The sequence below is a fragment of the Hipposideros armiger genome, unplaced genomic scaffold (genome assembly GCF_001890085.2).
Source record: "Hipposideros armiger isolate ML-2016 unplaced genomic scaffold, ASM189008v1 scaffold_105, whole genome shotgun sequence".
NCBI lineage: Eukaryota > Metazoa > Chordata > Mammalia > Chiroptera > Hipposideridae > Hipposideros > Hipposideros armiger.
The window spans coordinates 866,483-878,537 of NW_017731455.1; the positions used below are offsets into that span (position 1 = coordinate 866,483).

The window sequence follows — 12,055 nt, forward strand, 5'->3', positions numbered from 1 at the left end:
CCTTTGGTTCTTCAGTCTAGTTGTGGAGGATGTCGCTTCACTGGCCCATGTTGGTATTATCATTGCGCTCTTCCCGGGTGAGGCAGATCAGTTGCTGGCCACTCACACTGGCTGCCTGCTGGTCACTCACGGTAGCTTACAGCAGCCTACACTGTCGCCGGCGACTCATGGCAGCCCAGCTCCAGGTCGAGCTGTTGTTCACCATCTTAGCTGTAGAGGGCGCAGCGTCACTGGCCCTCATATGGGATCCGAACCGGGGCTCTGCTGCTCGGAGCTCGCGCTCCCAAGCCAGCTCTTAACCAGCGAGCCACTCAGCCCCTGAAGCTATTTTAGCATTGATCCTTCGCGTAGTTGTTGAATAGCTAATAGCAGCGAGTCTACTTCTGAGAGAAAAAAACTCAAGAAACACTAAAAATTTAAGGTTACAGAGAAGTTTGAGGAGGATTGGTCAGGAAATTAGAAGGAAAACCAGGATAGTGTTTTAAGGAAGAAAGGTGGAGAGTATCAGGAATGCTACATACTGCACAGAAGTTAAATACATAAAGGTTGAAAATGTCCATTCATTTTTACTGTCTAGGAATTTGGTTCAGATTTAGTATCTGTGGAGGAAATGGCTGTCAAAATCCAAGTCTTAGTTCTCTCTCAGTTCTTTCAAATAAAAATGGTTTTCCATTAAGAGTGGTTAGTTCAGCTCAACTGTTGAAAACAGTTGTGTCTATGCATTTTCTTAAAGCAGCGATGGTAAAAGGCAAAAGTGCTTTATTTACACTTTGCATTATGTCGCACAAAAATAGGTATATGCAGTGAAAATAGAGAATCATTTTTGCTGCTTCATTAGGATGTTCTTAATTGAAACTGGCTTTTTTTAAAAAAAACATGAGTTTATAGCTTTTGTGCTATCAGTGAAAGCAATAGCACAGAGGAAAGGGTAAATAAATAAACATCTTAGTTTTGACTTTGCAGGAGTCTGCATAGCACACTTTTAAGAACTGCCCAGGGACGGCTAGTTGGCTCAGGTGGTTAGAGCGCAGGGCTCAGTGCTCATAACACCAAGGTTGTCAGTTCGATTCCCACATGGGCCACTGAGGTGCAGCCTTCACAACGAGATTGAAACCGACTACTCAACTTGGAGCTGATGGATCCTAGAGAAACACCCTGTTCCCCAATTAAAAAATTAATTTAAAAAAATGATTTAAAAAACTGCCCAAATTTGGCAAGATGTTAGCATTAAGAACGCATGGTGAGGCCGGCCAAGTGGCTCAGTTGGTTAAGAGCTCACTCAAGAGTGCGAGCTCTGAGCAACAGGGTCGCCAGTTCGATTCCAGACCCGAGCTGAGCTGCCGCTGAGCTGCCAACAGGTGGCAGGATGGCTCAGCTAAAAAAAAACAAAAGAAAGCATGGTGAAATACTAAGAAAAGGGAGGATATTGACAGTGTACATCAACTACCTTCCTGTATTTCATAATCCAGTAAGGTGGAATTGTTTTTCCAGATGGCAAGGCCTCTTACATAACTCCCTTATATAAGGCCTTAACTATAATAGATTACACAGTAAATATGTTGTATGAAAACATTTTTAAAAACTTATGTTTCATTTAGTTTTCTATAGGGTTTCCTGAGAATATTGATTGATACAGCTATTAGTAAAATAATATATATGTTATTTTGAATGAGAATTGAGGTGAACACTATTAGTGTAGTATTTAATTCAGCATTGTTATGGTCCATAGAGTTGCAGAAATGACTTTTATTTAAGGGTAAAGAAAATGGGGGGGATACAAAATGTGTTTATAAGAACTGAAGAGAATTTACAACATAAAATGTATTTACATCCTGGAGAGAATTTTCCTTAGCCTTGTATATGGATTAATAATGAAATTGATCAGTTGATGAACCAAATGCAGCAGATAGAGACTCAGCAAAGGAAATTTAAAGCATCTCGAGATAGCATATTATCAGAAATGAAAATGCTAAAAGAGAAGAGGCAGCAGTCAGAGAAAACCTTTATGCCGAAGGTTCGTAAGTATACCTTTTGTTACAGATCTTTTAATTATATAGAATTGAGTGGACCATATGTTATATAGGTTATCCTTCGATTTTAGTGTGTGTTTTTGTTTAGTCCCATACTTTTTTGGATACCTACATTTATACCACACTTATACCGATGATGGGTACCCAGAGTCTCCTTTTGTAGGCCACATTCAGACTTTCCAACTTCATTAAACAAATAGGCATTTTGTACTATGGCATAATAGTGCTGTCTCATAGTAATTAACTTTTCAGTGACCCTTTTTGTCTATGAAGTACTATTTATGGAGTTATTTGAATATTGCATTGTGTTCAGAGTGTATTAAAATAAGTAGAAAGCAAACTATTAGTGCTGTTACAAGTGATAGTACATATTGGTTTTAATAAATGTGAAGCCGTTTGGCAACACTGTTAATTTGGTACATAAATGTCAATAGTACTAAAACAAAGTTTTTTTTAATTGCCCCCAGTTACATCACCCTCACATCTTAGCAACTTTTTTGTTCTTATGAATATGTATGAAGATTTTTATATAGTTTGATCATGGAATGTTGTTCCATACAGCTCCATAGTATTGCATCATAAATACTCTTGTTGCTACATAGTTGTAGTTTTCAAATTTAATGGATACCTAATATTTAATTGAGTTACTATTTAGCTCACTCTGTTAAAAAATCAATTGTTTTCAGTTTTTTACTATTATATTAATAGTGACTAATACTTTTATAATAAATGTATAATAAATGAATAATCTGTCTTACAGCAACGTAGCTTACAAAGTTTGGAGGCAAGTTTACATGCTATGGAGTCCACCAGAGAATCATTGAAAGCAGAACTGGGAACTGACTTGCTTTCTCAACTTAGTCTGGAAGATCAAAAGAGAGTAGATGCACTGAATGATGAAATACGTCAACTTCAGCAGGCAAGTACACAACTGACAGAAAAATTTTGGTGATAACCGGCTACTATGAAAAATGTCTTCCCTACTAATAAAGGAATGCGAGAGAATATTGAGAAAATACAATAATGAGACTTGGATTTATAATATTCATAAGACTAAATAAACTAAAATTTTAGTAAGTTTTTCTATACCATTCTGTATGTTAGGATTATATAAGAAATCTTCATTTTAAAAGAGCCAGGCACAAAAACAGCTTTCTGAAGAGAGAAAATGAAGAAAATATAGGGCTTTTTGGAAGTATATAAAATTCCATCTCGGCTCACTTGAACACAACTGATGGAGATGACAGCTCAACAGCATTCCTGTTGTGAAATGTGCATGCCTATGTAGACAATAATCTAGACAAATAATTTTCTTCTTTTAGGAAAACAGACAGTTGCTGAATGAAAGAATTAAATTAGAAGGCATTATTACTCGAGTAGAGACTTATCTCAATGAGAATTTGAGAAAACGCTTGGACCAAGTAGAACAGGTATGTTCTTTTTTGAGAGTTCCTTGATGACTATAACCTTTTGAAAGTACTTGTATGAGAGGCCTGATTGAGAGCTTTGACTTTGGGGCCAGACTAGCAGTCTGACCGCCTGCCTTGAGTTTGAGTTCTAGCACTGCCACCTAGTGTATGATCTTGCACAAGTCATTTAATATTTCTAAACTTCAGTTTCACCCTGTGTAAAATAAGCATAACAGTAATGCTTGTTTTGTATGATTATCCTGGCACATTCTAGGTACATAGTAAAAATTATTAATATTTTCTTAGCAATAGTCACATGCTGAGAAATTTTTTAGTAATTGTTACTTTTTTTCCCCATTAATGGTATTTTATTTGCAATTATATGAAGTATGTTTTCTTGAATATTTATTCAGATTTAACAGCTATAGAAACTTGTAGTCGTAACATTTTGAAACTAACAAAATTCATATTTTGTGGTCTAATGCTCAAATTTCTTTTGTGTTGCAGGAACTTAATGAACTGAGAGAGACAGAAGGGGGTACTGTTCTCACTGCTACAACTTCAGAACTTGAAGCCATTAATAAAAGAGTAAAAGATACTCTGGCACGATCAGAAGGTGAATTTTTATTTAGTAAAATTTTTTTAGTAAAATTTAGATTATTCATTTTATAACATTGTTTACTATAAAATTAATATCCAAATAGGCAAAAGCATTTACTAATGATTTTGTGTGTTTCTCATCATTATAAACTATAGTGAATGGAGTTTGGGGGGTGATTGTAAATAGTAATCTTTGCTTTTGAAAGATTTGTGACAATTTTGAGACTAAATTATTAATTTTGTTGACAAAAGAATGAAATGGCTGAATCAGGTTTCTTATCACCTAGTTGCTGAGAAGAAAATTATTTTTTAGGTTTTTATAAACATAAACATGAAATTATAAGAACTGTACTTGAGTGACTCTAGTGTAAACTCCTAATTTTGTCCTGAATTAAGTGTTCTGTGAATTTCACAGTAAAATTTAAACATTGAAAAAGCCTGTTTATTTTAATAGATTTGACCATTAAAATAAAATGTTTTATTTTAACACTGGGGCTGGTAAAATAGGTATTATGGTCTCACTTGTTTGTTTTCCACATTTTAGATTTGGACAATTCCATCGATAAAACAGAAGCTGGAATTAAGGAACTTCAGAAGAGTATGGAGCGCTGGAAAAATATGGAAAAAGAACACATGGATGCCATAAATCATGATACTAAAGAACTGGAAAAGATGACAAATCGACAAGGCATGCTACTGAAGAAGAAAGAAGAGTGTATGAAGAAAATTCGAGAACTTGGATCACTTCCCCAAGAAGCATTTGAAAAATACCAAACACTGAGCCTCAAACAGGTAAATCTTGTTGGTTTTAAATTTGAGATCCCATTGCAAATGTTCCTATATATGAATTTACGTATACTTTTTTTTCCCCTTTATAGTTGTTTCGAAAGCTTGAACAGTGCAACACAGAATTGAAGAAATACAGCCATGTTAACAAAAAAGCTTTAGATCAGTTTGTAAATTTCTCTGAGCAGAAAGAAAAGTTAATAAAGCGACAAGAAGAGTTGGATAGGGGGTACAAATCAATCATGGAACTGATGAATGTACTTGAACTTCGAAAATATGAAGCTATTCAGTTAACTTTCAAACAGGTATGTTTCTACTTAGTTAATACACATACACAAGACAAAAGCTTCAGCTATTCAGTTTATTGTTCAGTTTGTAAAGATTTTAAAGCTTTTTTTCCCACTGATAGTTGGATCTAATACATGTGAATAAATTCAACATATAGGTTGCTAATATAGTAACTAGAATGTTTTATACAGCTCTTAAAAGGATTGAATCTCTTATTCTTAAGATTAAAAAAAATACTTCTGATTGTCTTTAAATATTTGTATTTATAGGGTGGCCGGTTAGCTCAGTTGGTTAGAGTATAGTGCTCATAACACCAAAGTTGCCGGTTCGATCCCCACCCTCATGGGCCACTGAGCTGTGCCCTCCACAACTAGATTGAAACAACTATTCGACTTGGAGCTGATGGGTCCTGGAAAAACACGCTGTTCCCCAATAAAATAAATATTTGTCTTTGTTTTAAGTAATAATATGTATAATCCCACCTAAACAAAATTTATATTAGAATTGACTCCCTACTTTCCTTCCTTATTTATTTCATCTAAGCAAAATATATATTTGAATTGATACCCAGCCTTATGTATTTCTTTGTTTTAAGGTATCCAAGAACTTCAGCGAAGTATTCCAGAAGTTGGTACCTGGTGGCAAAGCTACTTTGGTGATGAAGAAAGGAGATGTGGAGGGCAGTCAGTCTCAGGATGAAGGAGAAGGGAGTGGTGAAAGTGAGAGGGGTTCTGGGTCACAAAGCAGTGTCCCATCAGTTGACCAGTTCACTGGAGTTGGAATTAGGGTAAATACCTTTACATCCAGTTTTCCTCAGTGATTACCTTAGTAGAATTTGTAGAATATTTTGCAAATCAAAATTGGTGTATTGTGTGCAGTTTAATTTGAAGAGGTGATGATGATTCTACCCCCAATGTTTTCTTAGGTGTCATTTACAGGAAAACAAGGTGAAATGAGAGAAATGCAACAGCTTTCAGGTGGACAGAAATCCTTGGTAGCTCTTGCTCTGATTTTTGCCATTCAGAAATGCGACCCAGCTCCTTTTTACTTGTTTGATGAGATTGACCAGGCTCTGGATGCTCAGCACAGAAAGGCGGTGTCAGGTACAGTTTTGGTTTTATACTAACCAGTGAAAACTTGCTTAAAAATGATAGCTTACCCCTTTTATAGTGATTTCTTTGTTGCCTGGGACATTTGCGGGGAATAGACAGGGTATGTATTCAGTACATAAAATTTCACTTTTAACAGGTTTTTAAAAATTTAGTGTTAAGACTAATTTAGTTCTGTGAGAAATAGATGTAATTCTTTGAATCAATTGAAAATCCTACTTCAGTTAAACTTCTATACAGAAGTCTCTCATTTAAAACTTGTTTTTCTCAATGTTTGAATAGCCTCTGTCATAATGTTGATTCTGTGTTTAATAAAGAACCTGTATCTGATCTTTAAGTAAAGTTCAAAAGATCTTTGGGGGAGTGGGTAGCGGGAAAGGTGGTCTTTTGTTATTTTGTGTCAGAAAACTTATGTTACTGTGACATAATTTCTAATGCTGTGTTAGAAGTTAAGATAGTGGGGTTAAAGATTTATCTCTAATTTAAGAAATCAAGTTGGTAATTTTTGTAGGGCATGCATGAAAAATAGTCACAGACTATTTTGAATTTTAGTTTAAGAGTAAAGATAGTTGCTTTTTAAAATTTTCAGATCTGAGAAAAAGGTTTTATTAAATTACTTTTTTGTTTGTTTGTTATTTTTGCAGATATGATTATGGAACTTGCTGTACATGCCCAATTTATTACAACTACTTTTAGGCCTGAACTGCTTGAGTCAGCTGATAAATTCTATGGTGTAAAGTTTAGAAACAAGGTAATTTTTTTTACATGAAGTTTAAGTTCATGTAGTATGTAATACATTATATTGTTTGAATTCCTACTTTATGTTAACTTAAGTCATGAAAGAAAACTTAGAAAGTTGTTGCTTACCTGATAATGTCTTTGTAAAGAAAAAACATTTACTTCAAATGCTTGTGAAGTTTAGCAATTTTTTTGTGGCATTCATTGCATTGATTTTGTCTTCATTGGTAGTAAGAGACAGTATCTTCCTATTTAGTCTATTCAGTGGTTATTTAATGCACGGTCTTTAACAGTTGTGTACATTCATCTATACCAGGGGTGCCAAAAAAATGTACACATTTTAAAACGTGTTATCTATGTATTACTTTTTGAAGTTGAATTGAATTACAGTAGCAATGTGTATAGTATGACGTTCACTTAAAAATGGCGGTAATCAAGTGAATGCTAGTGCCATTCATTGTATTACAATTTTAATACAGCCTTTTCCTTCCTTAAGATGTGTATACAAGATACCTCAGGTAAGGAGCTGGGGCGGGGAGACTGGGGTGGCTGGGGTAACTGTCAGAGACCTGTAACTGTGGTCCTCGGCCATTGGGGTTGTTTTCAGACGTGAATAAGGGAGGAGTTTGCCCAGCGTGGGAGTCTGAGCCAGAGGTTACTCTTGACTTGTGAGGTGAATCTTTCTATTGGCTCCACCTGGGTCTCTGACAGGAAAATGAAGGCGGTGAACCTGATGCAGGCCAGGGCCTTCAGGGGGTGAGGGGATGGGGGGCGAGGGGGCGAGGGGCAAGCAGCAGGCTGAGCTGGGTCTGATGGGGGGGGCGGGGGCAGTGTATACATTTGTTTTGGCACCCTCTGTATTTGAATGGACCACACAGCTGTTCCTGGTATTTTAAGCTTTAATGATTCTTTGAAATAGCAAAATAATAAAAGTTGAACAGAAATGTGGTTGGTCAGCTTTTTTGTCTATATCTTCAAGAGCATTAAAATGTAGAATATTTTTAAACTTACACATTGAACAAACACCATTATAAAGGTTTTATAAGTCAGCATTTTAGAATCATTTGACTTGGTAAGTAAAATTTATAGGTAATAGACTAGCTGTATGTTTTAAATATTACCCTATGTAGTGGGAACACTGATACTATTCTTTAAGATTTAACAGATTTTGTTTTTAACATTTATTCTTCAGGTTAGTCATATTGATGTGATTACAGCAGAGATGGCCAAAGACTTTGTAGAAGATGATACCACTCATGGTTAATTGGAAAACATTCCCCATTGGTTTGGAAGATGTATATAGTAATATGATTCTCATACCCAGGAACTGTAAATGTAAACCTAAATATCTGGTCATTATTATAGTTTTCAGACTTAAAGCACACATAGTTCTTTTATATTTCTGTCATTGTATTTTATAAGATACACTGTAATGTTACATTTCTACTTATAGTTTAAGAATTTTATTTCCCACACAACTTTTTGTAAAGTGTCCTGCTCCTATTTTAAATCTTTTGAAACATGCTAAATATCGTTTCCTAATTATTGTATCAATTATATTGCCTCTTTTTTTATAGCTTCAATTAAATAATTGGTTTTGTGACTAATTTGTATTTTATGTGGCTTTTCATTTATGATTGTACAGTTAGAAACAAATTTTTCTTTTTTTTTTTTAAGGTCTTATTGGGGAAATAGGGGAGGGGAACAGCGTTGGGGAATCTGGGAAGCGGAACAGACAAGTTGCTCTCCTTTTGTTCTTCAGTCTAGTTGTGGAGGACATCGCTTCACTAGCCCATGTTGGTATTATCATTGTGCTCTTCCTGGGTGAGGCAGTCGCTCGCCAGCCATTGGACTGCTGCCCATAGCGGCTCACTAAAGTGCACGCCAGCTGCTGGCCAGCCCCACTGCAGCCTACGCCATCGCTGGCGACTCATGGCAGCCCAGCTCCAGATGGAGCTGTTGTTCACCATCTTAGCTGTAGAGGATGCAGCGTCACTGGCCCATGTGGGATCTGAACCGGGGCCCTGCTGTTCAGAGCTGGCATCCCAAGCCAACTCCTAACCAACACGCCACTCGGTCGGCCCCCAATTTTTCTTAAATATGTATTTTTTACTTTGCCTAAGAAAAGGCTTGCCTTCACCTAAAAGAAGATATTTTAAATATGATTTCATATACTCTTGAATTAATCAGTGGTTCCCAATCTTGCTGCATGCTTACATCTATGGAGGAAGCTTTTAAAAACTGAATGCTGCTGGAGTCTTTCCCTAAACCAGTTGGTGGGGTAGGGTCTTGGTCATTATTAATTTTAAAGTTCCTCCAGGTAATTGTCACCCCCAGTGAGGGTTAGAACCCCTGCTTTTAACTCAATAAAAAGTTCTTTCAAAATTATTATTATTATTATTATTTTTAAGATTTTTATTGGGGAATTGGGGGAGGGGAACAGTGCTGGAGAATCGGGGGAAGGGGAATAGACAAGTTGCTGTTGTTTTTGTTCTTCAGTCTAGTTGTGGAGGACGTTGCTTCACTGGCCCAAGCTGGCACCATCATTGCGCTCTTCCCAGACAAGGCAGATCAGTCGCCGGCCTCTGGACGGCCACTCACGGCAGCTGCTGGCCCCCGGCTACATATGGTAGCTTATGGGAGCCCACTGCAGCAGGGGACTGCAGTCTCCGGTGACTCACGGCAGCCCAGCTCCAGGTCGAGCTGTTGTTCACCATCTTACCTGCAGAGGGCAGTATCACTGGCCCTCATATGTGGGATCCGAACCGGGGCCCTCTGGCATCCCAAACCAGTTCTTAACCAACGCGCCATTCGGCCGGCCTCAAAATTATTTTTAAGATGGCAATGTAATTAATAGAATTTGGGAAGGTAGGTTTAAGACTAAATGATAACACTACAGCCAAGAAGTTGAGCCATAAAACTTATTTGTTTTTCTGGATAAGTAAATAGTTTTGGAAAACGTTATAGAAACATTTTTTTCTCAGATACGGTTTTTGGTGTGTTTTAAAATTGCTTTATTGAGAGAATTCACACACCGTAAAATCCACCGATTAAAATTGTGCAGTTCAGTGCCTGTACATTTTTAGTATAGTCACATAATTGTGCAACCATCTCTACAACCTTAATTTTAGAACAGTTTTATTACCCCCAAAAGAAACCCTCTACCTGTCGGCAGTCACACTACATCTCCCTATCCCGTGACGACCACAAATCTGTTTTCTATTTCATACTGTGGATTTGCTGGTTCTGGACATTTCATATACATAGGAAATTGTATCATACAATATGGGTCCTTTTGTGACTGGTTTCTTTTAGCATATTTTCAAGATTCATGTTGTACATATCGGTACTTTATTCACTTTTTATTACTGAATAATATCCCATTGTATGATTAGATGCCATGGTTTGTTTATCCATTCATTAGTTGGACATTTGGGTTGTTCCCACCTTTTGAGTATTGTAAATAATGCTGCTATGAACATTCATGCACAAGTTTTGTGTGCTCGTATGTTTTCATTTGGTGGGGGGCACATTGTAACATTTTGGGGAACTGCCCAACTTTCCCAAAGGAGCTGCAGCTTTTTACATTTCCACCAGTAATGTATGAGGGTTATGATTTTTCCACATCATCACCAACATTTGTTACTCTTTATATTTTTTGTTACTATAGCCATTCTGAGCATCTCGTCGTCTTAATTTGCATTTTCCTGATGACTAGTTGATAATTAAGCATCTTTTTATGTGCTGATTTGTCATTTGTATATCTTATTTGTTGAGATATCTGTTCATATTTTTTGCCCATGTTTAAATTCTGTTATTTGTATTACAAATTATCATTTGTACTCTTACAACTGAAGTTACAAGAGTTCTTTGTATATTCTAGATACAAGGCCCTTATTAGGTATATGACTTGCACATACTTTCAGCCTGTGAATTGCCTTTTTACTTTCTTAACGATATCTTTGGATGAAGCATAACATCTTTTGAAAAATAAACTTACGTGTCCAATTTCCTCCTACTAAGGACACCAGTCAGATTGGATTAGGGCCCAGTCCATGACCTCATTTTAACATAATCACCTCTTCACAAGTTCCTGTGTTCAAATACAGTCACATTTGGAGGTACTGGGGTTTGAGGCTTAAACATGAGTTTTGTAGGGGGACACAATTCTCATAACCATGGTACATTTGTCACCCAACATGGCTACATTTAGTATCTTAACTTCAGATTTTATTCAGATTTCACCAGTTTTTCCACTAATGCCATTTTTTTCTCAGATCCCACAGAAGAGACTATGTTACATTTTATTGTCATTTGTCTCTGATCTGTGACAGTTTCTGGTTTTCATACGTTGGCAATTTAGAGGCGTATTCAGATATTTTGTAGTATGTTCTTCAGTTTGGGCTTGATGGTCTCATGATTAGACTGGAGTTAATCCCACAGGGGTCCAGTGTCCTCATCACATATCAGTGGTACCTTTATTAACATGCTTTATCACTGGGGGTGTTTATCTATAGGCTGGCCAAGATTATTTGCCAGGTGTCTTCACTTTAAAGTTACATTATTTTTCCCCTTTGATTCTGTTCTTTGGAAGCAAGTCACTAAGTGCAGCCCAACTGGGATTCTCCTGTGACCTTGGAAAGCTTTATTTTAGTAGTTGTTTGTTTTTTGTAGATTCTTTGGGATTTTCTACATAGGGAATCATGTCATATGCAAATAGACAGTTTTATTTCTTTCCAATATGTATACCTTTTTTTGTTGTTGATTCTTTTCCCCCCAGAGTTTATAATTGTTATCTATGGGAGGGTTGGTTTGTTAGGAGCTAGTTCTTTATTAGTGGAAGCCAGAAAACTAAAGATGAGGAAACAGTATTCTGAGTTTAAATTGAATTTAAAATGTACATTCGCTTTGAGGTTTCATTTTGACTAGCCGAATCTCAAGAGTTTAAATGTTCAGTATATTGTTTATACTCTAGTTTTGCCATAGCTGATCTTCCCTAAGAATTTGATGTAAGAAATATTCTAAGACCCCATTCAAAGGGTTTTGTAAGTACAGTATCTTTTTTTCTTTTAAAGATTTTATTGAGGAATTGGGG

The 12,055-nt window shown here is 36.4% G+C and overlaps 1 protein-coding gene across 1 annotated transcript in view; it reads left to right on the forward strand.

Moving 5' to 3' along the window:
- Positions 1–8,226, forward strand: part of SMC3 (structural maintenance of chromosomes 3) — a 33,150-nt gene extending 24,924 nt beyond the window's left edge. Inside the window, exons 20-29 of the mRNA XM_019646669.1 lie at positions 1,863–2,014; positions 2,791–2,949; positions 3,353–3,460; positions 3,947–4,055; positions 4,584–4,831; positions 4,918–5,130; positions 5,709–5,900; positions 6,039–6,216; positions 6,867–6,973; positions 8,153–8,226. Coding sequence (XP_019502214.1) covers positions 1,863–2,014; positions 2,791–2,949; positions 3,353–3,460; positions 3,947–4,055; positions 4,584–4,831; positions 4,918–5,130; positions 5,709–5,900; positions 6,039–6,216; positions 6,867–6,973; positions 8,153–8,224 — 1,538 coding nt within the window. The 3' untranslated portion in view covers positions 8,225–8,226. The remainder of the gene's footprint in view (positions 1–1,862; positions 2,015–2,790; positions 2,950–3,352; positions 3,461–3,946; positions 4,056–4,583; positions 4,832–4,917; positions 5,131–5,708; positions 5,901–6,038; positions 6,217–6,866; positions 6,974–8,152) is intronic.
- Positions 8,227–12,055: the final 3,829 nt, after the last annotated feature.